The 22,055-nt window shown below is 45.4% G+C and overlaps 1 protein-coding gene across 1 annotated transcript in view; it reads left to right on the top strand.

Moving 5' to 3' along the window:
• The first annotated feature begins 1,939 nt into the window (after window positions 1–1,939).
• The window catches only part of HTR7 (5-hydroxytryptamine receptor 7), a 47,363-nt gene continuing 27,247 nt past the window's right edge, over window positions 1,940–22,055 (top strand). Inside the window, exon 1 of the mRNA XM_081861875.1 lies at window positions 1,940–3,251. Coding sequence (XP_081718001.1) covers window positions 2,632–3,251 — 620 coding nt within the window. The 5' untranslated portion in view covers window positions 1,940–2,631. The remainder of the gene's footprint in view (window positions 3,252–22,055) is intronic.

Genomic DNA, 22,055 nt, shown 5'->3' with positions numbered 1-22,055 from the left:
TCTCTCTCTCCACATGCCTTGCTGCTACACAGAGCACAGAAGTAGCCCAAGGCAAAGGCGCAAAGGGATATTCAGGTGAAGATAGATGTAACATTCCATTTCTATTACAGCTTAACACGGAGCAGGAAGCTCACTTGCTGCTCCTTTAGGAAAGCCACACTTTTCAATAGAAAAAGCAACCCTTTTCTGCTAGGGCAGCAGCACCTAATTTGGGATGTCAAACAGATGGGAAACCTGTGGCCAGTTGGACTCCAACTCCCACCCCTCCCTCCCTCCCTCTTGGCCCTGCTGGCAGAGGTGCTTGGAGCAATTTTATCTTCATGCATTCGATGCAAGCAGCCCTGTGAACGTACGTAGTCATCTGGTGGCACAGATAACTAATAAAATCTGTACGATTAAATGATTTCTGAAGTGTCTGAGCCCAGATCTATCCCCACTCACTGCCTGCATAGTCGACGTCTGCTGCTGGAGGCAACCTGCCTCCCTATACCAGCTGCTGGGAATCACAAGTGGGGAGATGGGTATTTGCATTCAGGTCCTGCTTGGGGGGCTTTCCATGGGTAAGAACAGGGCAATTGGACTAGGTCAGTGTTTCCCAAACTTGGGTCTCCAGCTGTTTTTGGACCACAGTTCCCATCATCCCTGACCACTGGTCCTGCTAGCTAGGGATGATGGGAGTTGTGGTCCAAAAACAGCTGGCGACATGAGTTTGGGAAACACTGGACTAGATTTGGCCCCATTCAGCCAGGCTGGCTGGTTGTGATGTGAGAAAAGGTTCTCTGAACCTTCTCAGTGGCGTTTCATTCTCTTCCTAATCGCTCCAGGTCTGCACTCCTGGCTCACGTAGATGATCTGTGCAGCTTTACACAAGAGAATCTAAAACTGCCATTAGCCAGAAAGCGCATTTGAATTCTGAATGCCTCCCTTCCACTTCCTCCTATTCTGCATTACTGAAGTCCATACACTCACATAAAAAACTGCAGGAGGGGGCCCAAAAGCAGCTCTGAGGCTCGGATGCCACCCCAACCCCTTTTCAGCTGGGCTTAAAATAAAAAAGAAAGATCCCCACACTCTTTATTTGAGGTCACTGAACCTGGCCTAAATTGAAATGGAGCCATCTTGCTCCCACCCTCCAAACAATGTGAGCAGCTTCGCCTCTGAAAATGCTGTGTCCATCCAGCGGCAGGACTCTTGTCAAATATAGCCTCACCATTCCCCCTTTTTCTTATTGCAGTGAATCAGCACTGCTCTGCTTCATGGTTCTTTACTTCCAGTTCCTTTGCACCCTGGTCTTCAGCAGCTGGCAGGGGTGCGAGAAGGTGGGGGTGCTGGGCTGAGGCAGCGGAATCACCACAAAGGTAATTAAGAGAGTTTCTATTTTCAGGTGAGATTCAGTCACATACCCGCAAGTTCAGGGTGAGCGCTCATTAAAGAGCAAACATTGTCCAGTCTCCCTGCAAACAATCTGGATTTTTCTCTCTCTCCCTTATTCTGGATTTCTGTGTGTTCCATGGACAAGCTGAAAAGGAGATGGGAAAACCTGGACTGAAGGAAGGGAAGGTGAGGGAAGGAAGTAATTTGGAGGAGAACCTCATATGGACAACGGAGAATTAATGGAAGTAGGGAAGGCTAGAAGAAAATAAAATGGGATGGTGCTGGCCCATTTAGGCACACACAGAGGGCAATTTTAAAGGAAAAGACTGGAACTCACACCTTCTGTTACCCTTGCCTAATATCTGGAGAGGAGATTCAGTGGTGTGAATAACCACACCCTGTTGGTTTTCTGCCTGCCCTGCTGTCCAAAGCCCTGCTGAATCATGCGGGGAAGGGGAGGGGTATGGGTACCAAGACAGTATCACTTCACATTGCATCGCGTGCCATTTTCTCAGCAGTCGGCCCCACCTAGCCGCATGTGAATAGTCCCCGCAGCGCCTGCAATACACCGCGTGGAATCCAGGAACGCGAACGCGTGAACCAGGCGCGGAGACGGAACGGCGCTCTGAGTTCCCAGGAGCGCGCAGTGCCGTCGGTGCACGTGTCCCAGGGTGCAACGTCGGCGACACGCGAGATCTATTCAGGGGTGGGGGGCAGGCAGGCAGCCCTGCCTTCGACGGAGCCCTGCCCCTGGGGCCAGAGCGCGCGCCACGACCACGCCTCCGACGGTGCTCTCCGTCGAGGGACGCGGCTGCTTGCGCAGAGGGCTGCAGCAGCACCGTCGCTGCCTCGAAACTTCCCGGCCGGACCTCGACCGGCTCGCGTGGGGCTGTCGCGTCCCGCTTGCGGCTGAGCCAATGGGCTGGGCTGTGTCGGGGCTCACACTGCCCCCTGCGGAGGCGGACCTCGGCGTCGAGCGGGAGCCGAGCGGACTATGCTAGAGCCCTCGGCGCCGGGGCAGCGGCGGGATCTGCGCGGGGATCGTGCTGGTGGTGGTGGCGGCGGCGGGATCCCAGCCCGGGAGGGGGCGCGCGGCGGGGGTGGCTGGCGCCGAGGCAGAGGGAGAGCTCCCTGCCCGGGCAGGCGGAGCCCCTCGCCGCCGCCGCCAGAGCGCTGGGAGTCGCCGCGGCGGCGCGGAGAGGCGGCCATGCGGGGGGCTGGCTGCTGCTGCTGGCTTGGTGGGCAGCCCTCCTCAATATGGTCCTCGACGTCCACGGCGCCGGCAGCTGCCCGCTCGTCTCCAGCCCGCGGCGCTGCTTCGCGCCCCACGCTCCCCGGCAGCTGGGCTCCGGCGGCGCGGCGGCAGCGGCGGCGATGATTTCGGGCTCGCTGCACCCGCCCCGCTTAGGGATAGGCGGCAAGCTCTTGCAAGGGGTCACGGCCAGCCCCGGGGGAGGCGGCCATGCGGGCAGCGGCAGCGGTAGCGGCGCCGGCAGCGGCAGCAGCAGCCCCAGCCCGGGCTTCGCGGACAACGACACGCAGTGCGGGGAGCAGATCCTGAGCTACGGCAACGTGGAGAAAGTGGTCATCGGGGCCGCGCTGTCGCTCATCACCCTGCTGACCATCGCCGGCAACTGCCTGGTGGTCATCTCCGTCTGCTTCGTCAAGAAGCTCCGGCAGCCCTCCAACTATCTCATCGTGTCGCTGGCGCTGGCCGACCTGTCGGTGGCCGTGGCCGTTATGCCCTTCGTCAGCGTCACCGACCTCATCGGCGGCGAGTGGATCTTCGGCAGCGTCTTCTGCAATGTCTTCATCGCCATGGACGTGATGTGCTGCACCGCCTCCATCATGACCCTCTGCGTGATCAGCATCGACAGGTGAGCGGGCAGCGGGCGGCGCGCCGTCGAGGGAACCGGGGAGGGGGCTTCGCGTCGAAGCAGCTCAGGCTTGGGACGCTGGGGGTGTTTGTAAAACTTGCTCGCGGGACAGCCGACGGGTGCGTTCACACGGGCGAGCGCCTCGGGAGGCTGCTGCAGTGGGGGAAGCAGCAGACCAGGTCACCGCTTCAGACGCCGCGTGGATCGGCGTGCAGATGGGAAGATGCCCTGAAATTCCCATTCGGAGAAGAGGAGGAATATCAGGAGAGGGTTAGAGAGGAGTTTGTTCCTTAATCCACTCGGGAATGTGGATTAAGTTCGGATAATGGCAGGCTTCATCTTTAGGATGAGAGTTCTTTTCTGAAGAACTCAGAAAATTGATCACTATTTTGTGGTATGTTGGTTGGCCTAATTAAAAAAAACACGTGTTGCCATACTGAGGATTTTGGGATTTGAAGTAGATTCTTTACTCTGCTTGCTGACCTTCATTCTAATATACATTTCACCAATGTGGTTTTAAGAATGATGAGAGAGAGTGAATTTTTTACTGGTCTCCTCATGCTTTTATGTTGACTGGTGGCTCTGGTCTGTTTTTAGCAATAGCAAGCTGTTCTAAAGATCACTTGACCTTTGTTTTCTGCGTAGGTTGTGAAGGAAATTGCTCAGAAACATATGAGGTGAGCAACCAAACCCGTAACACATTTGCACAGGGTGGGTTTTATCTGTGTGTCTTACGTAGAGAGGTGATTCCAAGCTTTGTTAGGGAGAAACTGAATTGAGAGTAATCGTTCTGGAGGAATTTAGTCTAGAATAAAACAAGGCTTGGAACTGGGCTGCTGTGGTACAGTATTTGTTTTGTTTACAGAAGCAGGAAACCTTAGGTCTAAGGCATCTGTGTGCACAGTCGCTTTTCTACCTTCTAAATAAAGCCCACCCTTCACATTATGGCTAGAGATTCTGCTTGAGTGCATCTTAAGTTTCCCATTTTTAAAAAAGTTGTCCCTATTGAGGCATGAGGACTAATCACAGCTTTGTGATACTGCGTTGCCAAGACTGATGGAGGGACCTTGAGCGAAGTTAACCGATGCATTACGGCAAGGCTCTAAAAACTGAATGAAGTAGTAAATTGTCTGACTGGAGCAGAAAGGCAGGTTCTACAACTGTTCCAGCAGGGGTCACTTTTGCTTTGTTTATCCTCGTACCTGAGAAGTAAAAGAACAGATACACTGTGTAAAAAGTCAGGTCAAACAAATAAACAAACAAACTGCTGTTTAATGTGACTAGCAAGCTTCCCATACCTCCATTAATTTGCTGTCACCCATATGATGTTCTCCTGCAAATCTCTGCACTCTCACACTTTCCCCTCCCTCAATCCGGATTTCCACTTCTTTCTGGAGTATCCCTGGTATGAGAAAATCCAGAATGAGGAAAGGGGGAATTGTGGGCAAAGGCAGTGCTTTGCAGGAGGACCTCATGAAGACAAGAGAGAATTAATGGAGGTCCTGGAAGCTTGCTAGTCACTTTAAACCGCAGTATGGGCGAGCCTTTAGTTGATTCTACCTGCCTCTGCCTCCTATTAGCCTCCCAACTTTGCATAATTCTATAGTAAACAGGGTCTTTCTGTCAGCCCCATCATGCAGTTAGGTGTTCCCAAGCCCGTTAAATCAGTGGGCTTAAGCCTGCCTAATTCTGCACGGGGCTGCAGTCTGTTAGAACGATTTCTCCATTTAACATGTGGCACTCCCTAAAGAGCTACTAAATCTTTGACACCTACACTTGTTTACAAATCATCCTGGGTGCATTGGGTTACCTTTTAGTACTAGGATGCTGTGTAGGAATGTTTCAAAGCAAAAGTATCTAGGTTATTCCCCTTTCACTGATAGTAAATGGCTAATTGCAGTTGACTCATGAACTGCTTCCTTTCCAGTGTAAGGATTTGCTTGGTTTTACTCTTGCAACATTTTGGCGATAGAAAAAGCCCTCACAATAGCTTACAAAAATAAAATATCAGCATCAATTAAAAAGAGCATTTACAGCCCATTTTAAAAGAGATAAAGGAAACCATAAGCAAATAATCATTGCAAGTCTGGTGGAAGAAAAATAAAAGTCTTGATCCACTGCCTGAAGGACAACAGAGAAGGGGCCAGTTAAACCTCCCTTGAGAAAGAGCTTCATAGTTAGGGCGCCACAACCAAAAAGGCACTGCACTTTGCCCTTGCCAATCACACTTGCCTTGATGGTGGAATGCAATTGATGAGCCAGTTCATGGAGGAAGAAGCGGTCCTTGAAATATCTGGTTCTGGATCCAAAGCTATTTTGTACTGTTAAAAATAATAATCCAGATTTATTATTTAGCCTTATACAGTAGTACCTCAGGTTAAGTACTTAGTTCGTTCCGGAGGTCCATTCTTAACCTGAAACTTTTCTTAACCTGAAGCACCACTTTAGCTAATGGGGCCTCCTGCTGCTGCCGTGCCGCTTCTGCGTGATTTCTGTTCTCATCGTGAAGCAAAGTTCTTAATCCGAGGTACTATTTCTGGGTTAGCGGAGTTTGTAACCTGAAGCGTATGTAACCTGAAGTGTATGTAACCCGAGGTACCACTATACTTACTCCTAGGCCCAACCTAGTACTATTCTGTGCATGCACACACACATGGATTGGAGGGTGGGTAGCCATATTGTGCTTGTGCATTAGTCATATTTATTTATTTATTAGAATCAATGTGTATGTTTTTATTTCCTAAGTGAAAGAGATGGATCCTTGCTCCTGGAAGGAGCTTAGTCTAAATGTTGGCCATGAGGAATAAGGCAAAGTTGGGGAGAACAACAGATTTGGATAGCAGGCGGGTATTTGCTGCTTTAGAAAAATCAGGACTGGTGAAACCCTGGAAGAATTCTGTATGCTTGTTGTCTCCAGTATGTGAATGCTCATCTGGACTGAATTCAGTGGAATTGACATCAACATGAATGAGATAAACTTTAAACTCATTCAATATTAGGTTAGCTGTATGCAGATCCTCCTCAGTCCCACGGAGAAGCTTTGAGCACATAAATCTTTACATGAACATTCCCTCTTTCATGCTGAAGCCAAGCTGCTGAGGGTATAACCGCTGGCCAGTGAACACCCTGGAAGGTGTTGCTTATGGGTGCAATCCTGCAGCCCCTATCAATTGTCAGAACAGCTTTTTTGTTTATCTTTTAATCTAACAAATTATATCGGTTGTGCCGAAGCCATGGCGGTAGTGGGGAAAGTGGCTTTTTAATTTTATTGTGCTAAACTAGAGCTTGGGCTTCAGCTGTGAACCTACAGAACATCTCCTAATTAAGTAGAAAGGAATGAACATGTCATATTGCTGACAGTGCAATTACTTTTCGTCTTGCGTAAATAAAAATTGCTTCCACGAAAGAAGAGTAATTCTGGAGAAACGAATCCCCTGTGGTTTGTTTACTCCAGTGCACAGGTGGTCAGATTTTCCTCTGCTACTTTCAGTGGGGCTCGGGCCTCAAAGTCCTGGGCTAGAGCCAATCTCAGGATTAAGAAAAGCCTAAAGAACATTCCACATGACCTCAAGGCCCCCAGCCTGTTTCAGGTTTTGGAAGATGATGTCCGAAGAATCGCAGACAAAGCAAACAACCGCCAGAATTCCAGACAGCATGTTGTTGCATGCAGTTCTCTGGAAAATGAGAATGAACTAGAAAGCAGGTCAGTCATAGTTTTGGGAATAGGGGGCTGAGGGCTGGGGGGGGGGGAGTGGCAGAATCCGGAGAGAATGGAGTATGAGACAGACAGAAAATAGATTCTGCTGCCAAAGGAGCTTGAGTTTGCTACATAGCAATAGTCTCCATGGCCAATCAAACTGCAGCTGCTTGACAAACAACAGGTTGTGCCAATAGCAGCTGCTGTAGTAGGGCAGAGCCTTGGAGCCGCCCTCCCAACATGTGTGCTTTTGCAGCTTCCTTGGATGGGGATGGGATGAAGTGGGCCAGTTGTGAGGTCAAGGCTGGTGCTCCCGCTGGTGTGTCTGCCCAGCCCTGATCTTGCTCCCGTCCTGCCCCAGCCTCATCAAGCTAAGCTATAGCAAGGCTGGTGTTTAGAGGGAAGCTCCTTCCATACCAGCTGCTATTGGGAAGTGCTGCATAGAGGAAAATTTCCCGCTGTCTAACTTTCCCGCAGAAAATTCCCTGTTCCATAGGTTTGTAACAACGGATATATGCCAGTTTCAAATCCAGTCTGAGGCCAGCTTGGCAGTTTCAAAGTGTTTACCTTTAAGCATGCTAAATTAGTTTACTCTAGGGCATCAGAATGTTATCCAATGCAAACTGAAAACTCACTGATGGGAAATAACCCTATGCAAATTTCACTAATTTGCAATTCCAAATTTTCTGGAAAACTTGCATTACTAACCAGGCAGAGGGCCTTCTCGGGAGTGGTGCCCACCCTGTGGAACGCCCTCCCATCAGATTTCAAGGAAAGAAACAACTATCTGACTTTTAGAAGACATCTGAAGGCAGCCATGGTTAGGGAAGTTTTTAATGTTTGATGTTCTATTGGGCTTTTAATTCTATTGGGAGCTGCCGAGAGTGGCCAGGGAAACCCAGCCAGATGGGTAGGGTATAAATAATAAATTAATATTATTACTACTACTAGTAGTAGTAGTAGGAATGAGGCTCAGAAGCAAACAGGACTAGGAAAGTCTAGTCTAGGCACTTGATCCTCATGCTTGTTCTCTACAAATACTGCCAGTCCTTTTCTTCCATAACAGTTTTTCCTCATAATCTCCAATTTTGCTGTGCAACGGCCCCACTATTACTTGTTTCCATCCCCTTGTCCCTGAAGAAATCCTCAATTCTTGGAGCACCCTATACTTCTGAGCCTAATAGGTGACACTCCTACTTTCTTGTGCTGTCTGTGATGAGAAAAAGACAAGTCTTTACTTGTGTTCACCTGCCCACCTGCTGACTTTTCTTGTTTGCTTCCTGTTCTGGTTGACTAGCCCTGGTAGTCATGTTTCACTTGCACTGGAATCATGTGTGGTCCACAAGCCACAGATTGGCCACCCCAATCCCAGTCTAGCAAGGTCTTGCGCTGTGAGTTGTTTTGGGTGCATTTGTGTGGGGTCTTATTGCATGGGTTCTGAGTATGTCATGCATATACTGTACAGCCTATTCCCTTCATGATAGTTCAAACTCTTGTAATCAAGCCCTCCAAGGAGAAGGAAAACTCTGATCATAAACCTCTGCTGCCTTGCTGGAAGAAAAGGCTAATGAGTGAACCATACACTAATCTGGAGTGGAGTCTCTAAGACAGTTGGATGGTGTCTTGTACACCTCCTTCAGCCAAGCTGGTGCCAAATGTCCTGCTCTGCTTTCCTTTGGAGGAAGGGCAAAAAAATTGCATGCTTTTGCGGTGCAGTGAGAGAAGGACGGGAAGCTTCTCCCCCGTTGGATCTTGCCACAAATGGCCTCAGCCCAGTATATTTGAAGGAGTGTCTCCACCCCCATTGTTCAGCCTGGACACTGAGGTCCTTCTGGCGGTTCCATCACTGCAAGAAGTGAAGTTATAAGGAACCAGGCAGAGGGCCTTCTTGGTAGTGGCGTCCATCCTGTGGAATGCCCTCCCATCAGATGTCAAGGAAGTAAACAACTATCTGACTTTTAGAAGACATATGAAGGCAGCCATGTTTAGGGAAGTTTTTAATGTTTAATGTTTTATTGCGTTATTAATATTTTGTTGGAAGCCACCCAGAGTGGCTGGGGAAACCCAGCCAGATGGGTGGGGTATAAATAATGAATTATTATTATTATTATTATTATTATTATTATTATTATTATTATTATTATTATACTCCATAGTCTGACAGGTGATTTTTGTGACCTCCTGGGCCTGTTTCACCAACCCTTAGGTATCCCTGACCGAGAAACCTTAGTAATTATCAAAAATTGATTGATGGATTAAATGTTGCTTGCCTACTAATTAACTATTTTAATTACAGTGTTGGATTTAAAAGATTGATTAAAGCACACTTTATAAATGCATGATTTGAATCCAGTGAATGCAAAAGTTGGAAACATTTCACATAACCAGTGAAGGGTTGATGTGGCCCCATAGCACTGCCTGTGCATTGGGGATTTTCATAGGGCAGAGCCAAACCATGCTTCCCCTTTGGCACCCCACATTTTTCAGTCTTCAAAGGAAATCTGAATTTATGTACTGACTGGTGGGGGGGGGGGAATGGAACGTGAAGCTGTTCATTTCAAACCATAGCTATTCTGAAATATAACTCCTGTTCATGGGTATCCTGTTTTCTGTTTTTCTTTATAAAAGCGACAACAACAGCATATTCTTGGACCAAAGGCACTCATGGCCTCTTGTGGCTTATACATCTGCTGGAGAGCAAGAGGCAGCTGTGAGCGAGGCAGGAAGAAGAAAATACAAACAAAGGACATGTTTAATCTGGGGCTTCTCTTCCCTCGCCTGTCGTGACACACAGACGTACTTTGGCGGCTCCATTCACAACATCACTTTGGAGCGTTTTCCTCTGTTTGCTGCTATGTCTGGCTGCCGCCCATTTCCTTGCACTTCCACTTGACCTGCATCTACCCCTACACCCCAGCAAAGAGATCGCATGTGCATCCACCTGAAAAGATCGCACTTCTGATTAATTGCGCTTGGAAGTCATAACAAAAAGGGCAACTGGGAACAGGAGAGAAGAAACTTAACATTTATCCCTCTTACCTCCCCCACTGCCCCCGAAACAAATGGGACATTTGGGGGGGAGGTGTATGTGAAATTCAATAGTACATAGCAATTTATGTGCACAGCAGATGGATGGTGCTGTATAAATAATCATAGTTTGCTTGCTTACAAAGCTTGGGTCTCACATAAGTGACAACTTTGTGCTAATGCGCAGATCAGCCTTTGCCAACCCAGATGCTTTTACAAATTATTGATTAAGTATTAAGTTTGTATCCTGCCCTTCACGACATAATACAAAATCTGAAGGCGAAATAAAACATAAAGCAAACCAATAACCCTCTTCCCACAAACATATTTAAAAGGCCATAAAAGGTTTAATCAGCAAAAGGCCTGGTTATAGAGAAATGTTTTTGCCTGCCTCCTAAGGATACATAATGAAGGCGCCAGGTGAGCTTCTCTGGGGAGAGCATACTATAAATGGGGAACCACAGCAGAGAAGGTCCATTCTTGTGTTGCCACCCTCCAGGCCTCTCATGAAGGGGCACATGAAAAAGGGCCTCAAATGATGATCGCAGGGTTTGAGTCAGTTCATATGTGGAGAGATGGTCTTTGAGGTATTGAAATTTGTGGATGGGTATAAATGAATCTTGTCAGTTTTCATTTCTTTCTCAGGATCCCATTTCCCAGTCTGAAATTCAGTTCTCCACATTTTCACATCAAGCTGAGTTTTTCTTTTAACAAAAGAAGATTCATCAACAGTTTTGGTGTGAATTTCTCCTAATATGTACACATTTTTTTGGGTATGCAGTTTGGACTAATATGTACCTTTTTTTGCTCCATCAGTTCTCCTTAATTACCATATTTTTTGCTCTATATGACTCACTTTTTCCCTCATAAAAAGTAAGGGGAAATGTGTGTGCGTCTTATGGAGCGAATGCAGGCTTCGCAGCTATCCCAGAAGCCAGAACAGCAAGAGGGATTGCTGCTTTCACTGCGCAGCGATCCCTCTTGCTGTTCTGGCTTCTGAGATTCAGATATTTTTTTTTCTTGTTTCCTCCAAAATCTAGGTGCGTCTTGTGGTCTGGTGCATCTTATAGAGCGAAAAATATGGTATTTTATTTTCCAGGAAAATATTTTTATGTACGCTTTCTTCCAACAGAGGCAATTTTTTTTGTACACATTGTTTGATTGGAGAACTGCAACATAAAATCTGGAGAAGTGCAAATTTTGGAGGACAGTGGTGTGCTTGTTTTGCGCATTGGTTTGAGAAATGTGACTGCTAGCAGTTTCTGATTAAAATGCAAACATAATTGATACCCCCCCCATCCCTAGCTACAACCCCCATTAACCCCAGTCGGGATGGCCACCATGCCGACTGGGGCTGATGGGAGGTATAGTCCAAAATATCTGGAGGGCACCAGGTTGGCAAACCCTGACTTAGAAGTTCAGTTGAATGTTGTGAATCTAGGTTCCCTAACCATGCTGTAGATGCCATTGATCTTGGTAGGGGCTGAGGGCTTACTTCTGAGCAAACATGCACATGGTTAGGTTTTGCAGATTTGGATCTTGACTTTGGGTCTTGGCAAAGCTTTTCTTTTTGAAGTACCATAATGCTTCCTAAGCAGACGGGCTGCCTTGCCCCCCACAACTGTGGGTGCCCGGTGTGTGCTGATGTCACCGTGACATACACTTGTGATGTCAGCAGGTCCTGTGGCATAGAACCTTTGGGGGGTTCAAAATTTCGTTCAAAATTTGTAGGTGCCTGGGCACCCAGTGTCCTGCATATTTAGCACCTATGTTCCCAAGTGAAGCCATTTGCTGATACGTAAAAAGCAAAGGGGCCCTATTTACTAGAGAGGGAAGAATGGCGCCGAATATATTTGCGTAATATGTAGCTTATTGAGGAAGAACTTCAGTGCATAGCAAGTGAAAGAATACTGAAGGGCTGCATGGGGGGAAGGGGCAATAGTCTAATGTGGCCGTATATTTTATTAAAGCATCGCTAGGTAATTTGGCTGTCTTGCTAGAGGCATACAAGGCATATATCAGATGCAAGACAGCCTACAATTTGTCTTTTCCACCCCTGGGCTCCAATTTTTCACAATACAGGTCCCTGAATATATACCCACTTCTGGCTCTTTGGATCAGCATGTCAACATTTATGTGCCTGTTTTATCATTCAGATGTGGGATTTAAGATCCCTGTTATTAGAATTATCTTCCCTGGGGTGGCCGAGACTCTAAAAGGAAGTCCATGCTTTGCATATCGTAGCACCATTCCAGTGTTCAGTGAATAGTTTTAAAAGGCCTGTTAGAGATTGCCCTCTAGGTATCTGGAATGGATGCATCAATCATTCTAAGGCTGCACAGATTGCTTGCTTATAGGTTGGCAGGGATATTCTTCTTATTCCTTATCTGGTAGTAACCTCAGAGCCCAGAGTGTGTTCTTTTTGCTACAGAGTGTGGAGAAGACCCTTGAACTCATATCCCCTTATATTGAGATGCTAGTTCCCCAAGAAGCTTTCCACATGTGATTGAAAGGTTTCACGTGGTAGGTGGGCACACCATGTGAGCATGGTCAATTTGTATATACAGTGAACAAACACAAAGCCTCTAGGACTGCCAACTCTTGCAATAAATAAAATCTAAAATATATGTGAGTCCAGAAAAAAGAAAAGCAACAACAGCCTATTGCAGCCTTGTAAATAAGCCCACAAAGCTTACAATGCCTGGAAAAAAACAACAACCAGCAAACAAGCAAGGGAACAAAAACCTACCACACTGATTTCCCTGCCTTATTTTAGTGCAGGGGTTGCCAACGTTGTTCCCAGCTAGATGTTGTTGGACTACAGCTCCCATCATCCCTGACCACTGGTCCTGCTCGCTAGGGATGATGGGAATTGTAGTCCAACAACATCTGGGGACCTGAGGTTGAGAAAGGCTGTCCTATTGCTTTGGCAAGCTTGATGAAGTCAATACCTAATTAGTTTATGATCTTTACTGGCATGGAAGAACGGCATTTAGATTTTATTTTCTAAAGCTTCAGGTACAAAAATGTGTTAGTCCATTTCTGGACCCGGTTCATCCTAAAGGCTGAACCACAGGTGACACCAGTGGTTGGTTCTTTTGACCTTTTCCAAGGCTTTTAGCAGATAAGATGAAATATACTCGGAGTCCGGCAGTGATTTCATGCTCTTTATTGCAGCTTGTAAAACACTGATTGAATTTCCCCCCAAACCTCAGGCTTATATATACATTATTTACAAAATGAGTCCCGTCTGATTGGCTGATTCTGCTTCCCTCCTGGAGCCTGTTTGGCCTTCTCCTGCAGGCCAATCAGTTGTTGCATTCTAGGATCTTACCTGCCTATTGTTCTAGGATCAAGGCTTAAAATATAACATAAGAGTAGGGTGGTTCTGTGTCCTTCACCCAGAGAATTGTCTTCTGTATTTGTCTGAAGGGTAACTTGGTCCAAATCCAGTTTAGAGATAAAGCACCATAAGAGGCGAGAGGAGGGTCCTTGATGCTGACCATCACTAGTTTGTACCTATACAACAGGTAGCAGTCTTCCTTATTATGATGAGGTGGGTTATATTTCCATTTGCATTATAGTAGCTATTTCTAAAATATTGTGTATAATTAGCAGATGCAAATATCATCCTCTCTTTTTTTTTTGGCAATTCATAAATGGCCACCCTAAGTAAGAAGTGTTTGCATTTGGCTGAGGCCAGGGTGCCGGGGGAGATGGCGTATTATGTTTCACTCTTTCTCACTGTGTCATTTCCTCAATCCAAAATAACTTTCCAGTCTCTGAAGCTGCTAGTTTTCCCTATGGGGAAAATTACAAATAGCAGCCAGGTTTGGGGGTGTGTGTACAGGGATGAAGGATGGTGGTGTGCGGGGGGGGGGGAGGGGGAGGAGAAGAAAAACTTTCCCTACAGCTGTTGCTTTAATCTAGTGGTTCTCAAAGGGTGTTGTGCACGACACTGATGTGGCAGGAGAGGATGACAAGTGTGGCAGGAAGATTCAAGGACAAAGAAATGTTTAAACATTTCAGGGTAGTATAGTATCAAAGTTTTTCTGTGCAGAATATGGATAGATAAATTTTCAAAATGAGAGCAAGAGTATGACATGATATTACAAACCCACACCTCTCACTGATTTTACATACCTACTTGAGGTACATATGTAAGAGGTTCATTTGTATAGTGGTGCCCCGCAAGACGAATGCCTCGCAAGATGAAAAACCCGCTAGACGAAAGGGTTTTCCGTTTTGGAGGCGCTTTGCAAAACGAATTTCCCTATGGGCTTGCTTCGCAAGACGAAATGTCTTGCGAGTTTTTCCGACTTTTTTCCCCTCCCCCCCTTTTTCTAAGCCGCTTATCTGCTTATCCACTAAGCTGATAAGCCGCTAAAAGCCGCTAAAAGCCGCTAAGCCGCTAATAGCGCTAATCCGCTAAGTCGTCAATGGGCTTGCTTCGCAAGACGAAAAAACTGCTAGATGAAGAGAATCGCGGAACGGATTATTTTTGTCTTGCGAGGCACCACTGTATTTGGGGAATGATTCATGTTATTATGTAGCTGCATTGTTTATGCTTTCTGGCTGTCCCTTGATCTTATTATAAAGTAGTTGTGTTCCGTGTTACAAATCAAACACTGCTAGAAGTTGTTTTCTTTTTGTTTTCCAGTGTATCAGTTAAAAAATCGGTGAAGTGGGAGCAAATTTTTATTCTGAAAGTGTGGCCCAGAGGGGAAAAAAGCTTGAGAACCACCGCTCTAATCAAATGTAGACCTTGACATGTGAAATATGTGCATGGAGGCAGCATCCTGAGAATTGCTTTCACACTCTTTTGTTGGAAAATGCAGACTGGGGCAGTGTGTGAATTGGCCCTTGGAGCAATGCCGTTGCATGCATACCAGAGCCATAACCTGATTTATTTGTTTGTTGAAGGGACAGGGTGTTTGTCCACCCTCTTCCATCGTGCCCTTGCAGCAGCATGAAAGTCCTGTGTCTGAATAATGTTTCCCCTTCTTCTGAGTCCCTTCTCTTGGGAGTAATTCCGGTCCGGAATTTCTGAGTGTTGACAGAAAAGGCAGCAAAGCGCTGAGCATTGTAGGGAGCCAAATCTGGTAAAGGAGCCCTGACAAGTCATAGGCCACTTTATGGGAACTCTTCAGAATGACAAACCATGCAAAATTACAAAACAAACATGGTATTCTGTAAGGGCACATGAAAACAGGCCGTACAATACATCCCACTTTCACAAGGCATTAACTCCAGGGAAATGTAGGCCTTGGTCATTGTTTAGGAATCAAATTCCTCCCTCCATCCTTTCCTGTGAGTCGACCTATTTTGGGTCACCTCTTGAGCTATTTCAACCCTTCCCAGTTTGAACAGTTTCTGGTTGCTTGTTGGTGCCTCCATTTTTGTCTTTCTGTCCTGAAGAACAGGCGGTGCCCAGAAGAGGCATATTTCATGCGTAGTGAAGGGCGGCTGTTGATGCTAGAACAGTAACTAGCAAAGAATTGCATCAGAGACAACTCAAAGAAAGATGACACACAATCAAGAGCCCTGTTGGCATTTTGGGAATGAACTGCCTCCGAAGGAAATGTAGAAATGGCCTCTGCACGAGGTTGCGTCCATAATCAGCTTGACTAATTAGTGATTGCCACAGAAATGTCTTATGAGTTTGCATAATCTCTCTATTTTTTTGAAACCGTGTGAAGTATCTGTCTTTATGTACTAGTTGCTATACAAACAGATTATGAAAAGCTTACTTGATTTTTTTTCTAATACCACAAAGGGCGTATGCGCGATAGAGTGAAAATTGCTGCCCAGGCGTCTCTCTCTTTGGTGATCATTCGTAGTCGAGTAAGATTGTCTTTCATAAACACAGTTTGAACAATGAGTCTGTAAGTGACTGTGGAGGCCAATTCTGGATCCACACATCCTTCCACAGTGGAAACATAGGTTTCCGGGCGGGAGTTGATCATGGTGAGGGTTTGCCACAGTAAGCAAAGTACCAGTACTTGAAAACGGGTACACACAGTGGTTTTGCAACTCCTGTGAACTGGACATTGTGTCTGAGTGAGACAGTGTACGTATTTTTGTTCAGACACGCTGTCTTCTCAGCAGTTAGAAAGCAAACCTTCTCCAAACCAGAGTCAAACCTATTCCCCTGCCAGAGCTATAATTCCCAGAGTTTCCTATGAAGAGGGATTGGTTTTTAAACTGCTCTGGGAATTGTAGCTCTGTGAGGGGAATAGGGGAATCACATATGGGCCATTTATGGCCAGAAAGAAAGCCATTTGGAGGATGGAGACAGGAGCGTATCCTTATCGAGAAAGGGAGGCAGCCACAGCAAATATTGCTGTTTTCTGTTTCATGTTGTTCCAAACTGGGCTCCGTGTTATGCTGCTGCCTGAGGTAACTTTACGCAAGCCGTACAGTATCTCTTAGTCATGCTTCTCTTAAATCAGGCCACATTTCAGCTACTTTTCGCTGTTGGCCTCAGCAGAGAGAGTCCTAGATAATAAACAGGCCACAACGACTGGGTCAAGGTAACCTTGGCATACGCTTATGTGATACCTTGTTGTTGTAGATAGACGGGGGACGCGCCATTCTGCTTGATCTCTGCAGCAACAATAATTTGTCAGCATCCTACTTTAAATAACTGTGTAGGGGCTGTTCCCTTTCCCTTGGTAGCTTGAAAGTGAGAAAAGAAAACCACTCTTTCCAGATCCGGTGTGGCACATTAGTTTCTTCTGCACATGTCTTCTGGTATTAAATTATACCTGTACAAATCTGTATCTCTTCCTCTCCCCGCTTTTTAAATAAATAAATGAAGCCAAAAGAGAGACAACAATGCTTAAATGTACAGATGTTTAAATGCACTTACTTGCAAGCATGCCAAGAACTAGCATTTCAAACTAGATTTCATTAGGAGGGAGGGAGGGAGCTGAAGCATAAAAACTGCAGTTAGCTCTTCAAGAAGAAGAAGAAGAGGAGGAAGAAGCATAAGCATAAGCATAAGCATACACTTCAATGATCATCTTCTGCAATGCCTGGATTCTTCATTCTGAAAGATTGCTCTGAAACTTGAAAGCACTGCAGATTCCTATCCAGCAGTTGGCTCATGAGACTATCACCTTGCTTAATCCTTCTTGCAAGCCACGCAGCGAGAGCACTCACTATAACAAATTGCTAAGTTTCTGCAGTGCTTAAAAATAGTCGCAAACACTTCATAAACCGAGGCCAAGGCATTTCGTTTGGCAGGAAATGCTGCAACCCATGGTTTCACTTATCTCTCCGAAAGGTCATGATATTTCCCAGCAATGATTACTTTATAACAAGTCTCTGCCCTTTGTGTACGTATTGATATGAAGATGTCCCAACTTGTTTGAAAGTTACGGGACTGATAGGAAAGGGCTGCAGAATTCACACCATTGACAAAACTCCCCACACCCCTTAGATTGAGGTTTATGTTCTTCCAAGATACTCCCAAGAAAAGAGTAAGTTAAATACATCTCACAGGTCACTGTGTTCGGAGAAGCCTCAGCACAGAGAATATTATATTATTTTATTGTCAAGTTTCAGTTGCTCTGATTACTTGGTTGAGCTCGTTGTAGAATGTTCTGGAACTAGACCACAGTCCAGCACAATGAAGAGCGCTTTAGCTTAGTTTTCTTCAGCGGTCTCCTCTGTGTTTGACTGGAGCCATAAACCTCTTGAAAATAAAACTAATTATTTTAGGATGCTGCATGTGGATGTAAGCTTCTGAAAAAGGACTGAGGGTTCGTGCACTTAAATTGGCAAAGTTAATCATTCTGAGAATCTAGATCTTTTCTAGCTGTCCTTGGCCAAAATCTCCATCAAGGCTGCGCATAATAGATACTGTATCATCAATATTAAGTGCATTGAAATGTAATTTAATCCATAAATGTAGATGCAGTTGGGAAAAGTCTTTTCTCTCAGATTGGATTGGCTAGTAACCATAAAGTGGAATATGGTGGATGTTGTTGTTGCTTTTTAGGAGGCCAAGGGAAGCTTTTATCCAGAACTCATTTGAGTTTCCTGGGACTGTCTGTGCCATTTTAGTCCTGCATACTTTGTTCCAGTACATTCTCTGCTTAAATGGCACACCATAGCATAGTTTGTGTGGAATGATTCTTGGAGGGTCTGGTTATCCTACTACGTACAGGAATTTTCTTTCTTTTTATCAATGGTAAAATGGAATAGCTGTGCTGCTTCATTTTGGTCTATAGGGTACAGTGAAGGGATTCTTCAGGTTTGTGAGATCTGTTTTGATGTTTACTAGAATCCCGAGGCCCACCAACCAGAGCCAAGTACAGGTACAGAATAGTGGCTGGATAATGAGAGCACAGCTATCAGTGCTTGACTTCTGGTTGAGCCCAGTCAGGCCTCTGTGGCACAAGGGTCAACCAACATTAAAAAAACCTCACTGCTAGATACTGCTGCAGCTTTTCTTTACAGAGTTCATAATAAAGGCTTCCTTCCAATCCAAAGGTTGGGCTCACTCAAAAGGCCTGAGACTTGACAGCTTTCTCTCCTTTACACTCTTATCCACACACGTTTTGGCCACATTCACAGAGGACATTAAAAGCACTACAATGCCATTTTAAACAGTCATGGCTTCCCCCAAAGAATCCTGGGAGCTGTAGTTGGTTAAGGGTGCTTAGAGTTGTTAGGAGGCTCCTGTTCCCCTCCCAGAGCTACAGTGGTTTAATCACCACAGGGAACTCTGGGAATTGTAGCTCTGGAAAAGGGAAAAGGGGTCTCCTAACTTCTCTCAGCAATGGCCTTATAACACACTGCAGCTTCCACAATGGGGATGCTGTTACAGTTTTTAGAGTGGCATTTTCAGCAAGACTTATAATGGCTCTTTGTAAACCTTTTGCAAGAGCTTTGTCCCTGACTACACCACACCACACCCTTTCACCACCAATGTGGGACTTGGGATACTTGCACCAGTTGAAAGGCACAGCTCATGTCACCCACGGTCGCAGTGGTCCATGGGTATTTTAAAGGAGCCTAAACTTTCCTCAGAACTTGCCATTTCACAAAGCCAAGCTTAACTAAGGATGTTTCTTGGAATGACCCCACACCTCCCTTGGGAGTCTGCCTAATTCCTGCCACATTTGTTGTTCTCCTTTGTTGTCAGGCTAGGAAACATTGGCCGCAATAAAAGCCCAGCAGCCTTGGATGTGTCTCCCCCCCCCCCCAAGGGCAGTCTTAGCTCTGCTGCCCATTCAAAATAAAAGATTTTTTTTCTTTCCCAAATCCCTCATAAATTGCACAGGCAATCTGGCACCTAACTAGACCAGAGACTACATTCAAATTTGCATTTGATGTGCATATTTTTTTATATATACAGTGGTACCTTGGTTTACAACTATAATCTGTTCCAGAGATCTGGTTGTAAACCAAAACAGGTTGTAACCCAAGGCATGTTTGCACCAGTGGGGCCTCCCCCCCAAAATTGGTTATAATAAAAAAAAAATTAAAAAAATGGGTTGTAATCCAAAAAAAGGGGACACGCATTTCCGGGTTTGACGTGGTTGTAATCCAAAACGGTTGTAATCCAAAGCGGTTGCAAACCAAGGTACCACTGTATTTAAAAAAAGTGAATTGCAATGACTGATGTAGAAACATAATTAATGATATTTCAGTAACTATCAGCCTTCTCCCAGTTTTTCAGTCTGCATTTTTAAAAGCCCGCATGATGCATTTTATGCCCTGTCTAATTTGACCCCATGGCCATTAGCATTTCTCTTACTCTGATTTTATTTTGTTTTAAAAGACTTGGCTGCTATATCCTTAGTGCTATGATGAAAGGAAAAACAACAACACTCTCCTCTCCTGAGATACATACCCCTTAGCCGGCTTCTTTATGAAAGTATCCAAAAACTCAGTTTATCAACTCCAGGCTGTAACTGTGAAGATCGATTCTAGAAAATCTTTAGGTGATTTAACAGGGAATGATTTCCCCCAGCCCCATTTTCTTTCACTGTTCTTTACACTGAGAAGAAGGGTAACAAAACAGTTTTAACATTTGTGTAGGAGTACAGAAAGCCAAGTTATAGTACAGATGAGAGACTAGTTGTGCCTCTATTTCCAGTCAGCAATTAAATATTTTTAAATTAAACATGTCAGTGGGTTGTTTTAAAAGTAATAAATTATTTCTAGCATGGGAGAAACATCCTGTAAGATTATGGAGATGTATCATTCCACCGGTCTGGGGGATATTATTCATCAGGAAACAAAAACAAAGGGATGTGTGTTGAAGTATTGTTGTTTAAAAGAGAAAAATGGTCAAGAGTTAAAGGTTCAACAATTTACTGGGTTGCCAGGCCCAACCCAAAGAAACTACCTGTGACTTTAATAGCTTTTTTTTTTTTTTTGGTAGTACTGATGTCTTTGATCTAAAGTTGGTAGCTTAATTTTTATTCCTTCTTTTTCTCTACCCACCCCAGTTCATTCAATTATGGCAGTTAAGACATAAGGTTCCCAGGCAGTCTCCAAAGGCCCAGTGTTAGAAATTAGCCAGGCGCCAGGTGTGTTTTGCAACTAGTGCGGGTCCAGTTGCAACCATGTGGAGATCTCTAGATGCTAGATTGGCGGCTGGGAAAGGTAAAGGTAAAGACGACCAAAGGTAAAGGTAAAGGACCCCTGGACGGTTAAGTCCAGTCAAAGGCGACTATGGGGTTGCAGTGCTCATCTTGCTTTCAGGCTGAGGAAGCTGGCGTTTGTCCACAGACAGCTTTCCAGGTCATGTGGCCAGCATGACTAAACTGCTTCTGGTGCAACGGAACACAGGGACGGAAACCAGAGCGCACACAAATTCCCTTTACCTTCCCGCTACAATGATACCTATTTATCTACTTGCACTGTTGTGCTTTTGAACTACTAGGTTGGCAGGAGCTGGGAAAGAGCAACGGGAGCTCACCCTGTTGTGCGGATTCAAACTGCCAACCTTCTGATCGGCAAGTCTAAGCGGCTCAGTAGTTTAGGCCACAGCGCCACCTGTAACCCAGGTTTAAGGTGCCATTTAGCAATTAGATTATATACCTGAGTTTCTAACACTGTCCACTTCTTTGCTCCCTGCTTACAGTAGTATCTCCCTACATCCCTCCAAAAGTGGCCCCTGTAGTTGGGCTCTGGGACGGCACTCTGTTAGACAAAGTGGGCCTCTAGAGTAGATGTGGAGGATCCTTGGCCCTCCAGATGTTGCTGGACTTCATCTCCCATAATTCCCCTGCCATTGGCCATGCTTGTTGGGACCGATGGAAGTTGTAGTCTGGTAACACCTAGAGGTTCAAAGATTCTCCACACCTGTTCTAGAGGGAGATTTTTGAATTCCTGCATGTACACTAAGGTGCTACTGTGATCCTGTATTTTGTTGCTTCAGCACAGTCTTAACTCCAGTAGGGGAGTTTCTGCATAGTTTTGTCTCAAGTTCACTCATTCGTATTGTTTTCTGTGCTATGTATATTTGGAAAATGGCACCATTGTTCGATGCTGGGGTTATATTTCTGGGTTCCTTTCCCTTCCTCCCCATGGTGGAGCGAAGCACTCCTGTATCATTAACTTAGTGCTTTCTTGTGTTTTTATTGCCTTTTAATGGGAACATACAGCAATAATTGGCACTTAGAAAAATATTATGCTTTTAAGCAGCATGTATAACAATGGGAAAACATTCCATCCCAAAATATTACCGTCTTTCTCTATTCCTCTTTTGCTAATGAATGTAAAAGCTCTTTCCAAATTTCAAATGGTGACTCTGACTGCATTCCAAATGAGTCTTTGACTTAATTTTAGCTTTTGATATGTTTTAGCACAATTAATATGTTTTGGCCTGGTTTCTAGCTAGGTTTTCAAATGTGGCTATTGGTTACTTTCAGCTGTAGTCACGGAGTAGTTTTGTGGGTGGCTAAGGTGTGCTTGGGGGTGACCCCCGAGCTATGGCATATATCTGTGAACCTCTTAAAATACCCTCTGGTCTGACATCTGACAGTGGAATGCCTCTGGCTGACATCTCTAGTAAAAGCAGAAAAATTTCCATTCAACTCTTAACAGCTGGGCTTTTC

The sequence above is a fragment of the Podarcis erhardii genome (assembly GCF_964252035.2).
Source record: "Podarcis erhardii genome assembly, chromosome: 5".
NCBI lineage: Eukaryota > Metazoa > Chordata > Lepidosauria > Squamata > Lacertidae > Podarcis > Podarcis erhardii.
This window is presented reverse-complemented; position numbering and strand designations above follow the sequence as displayed.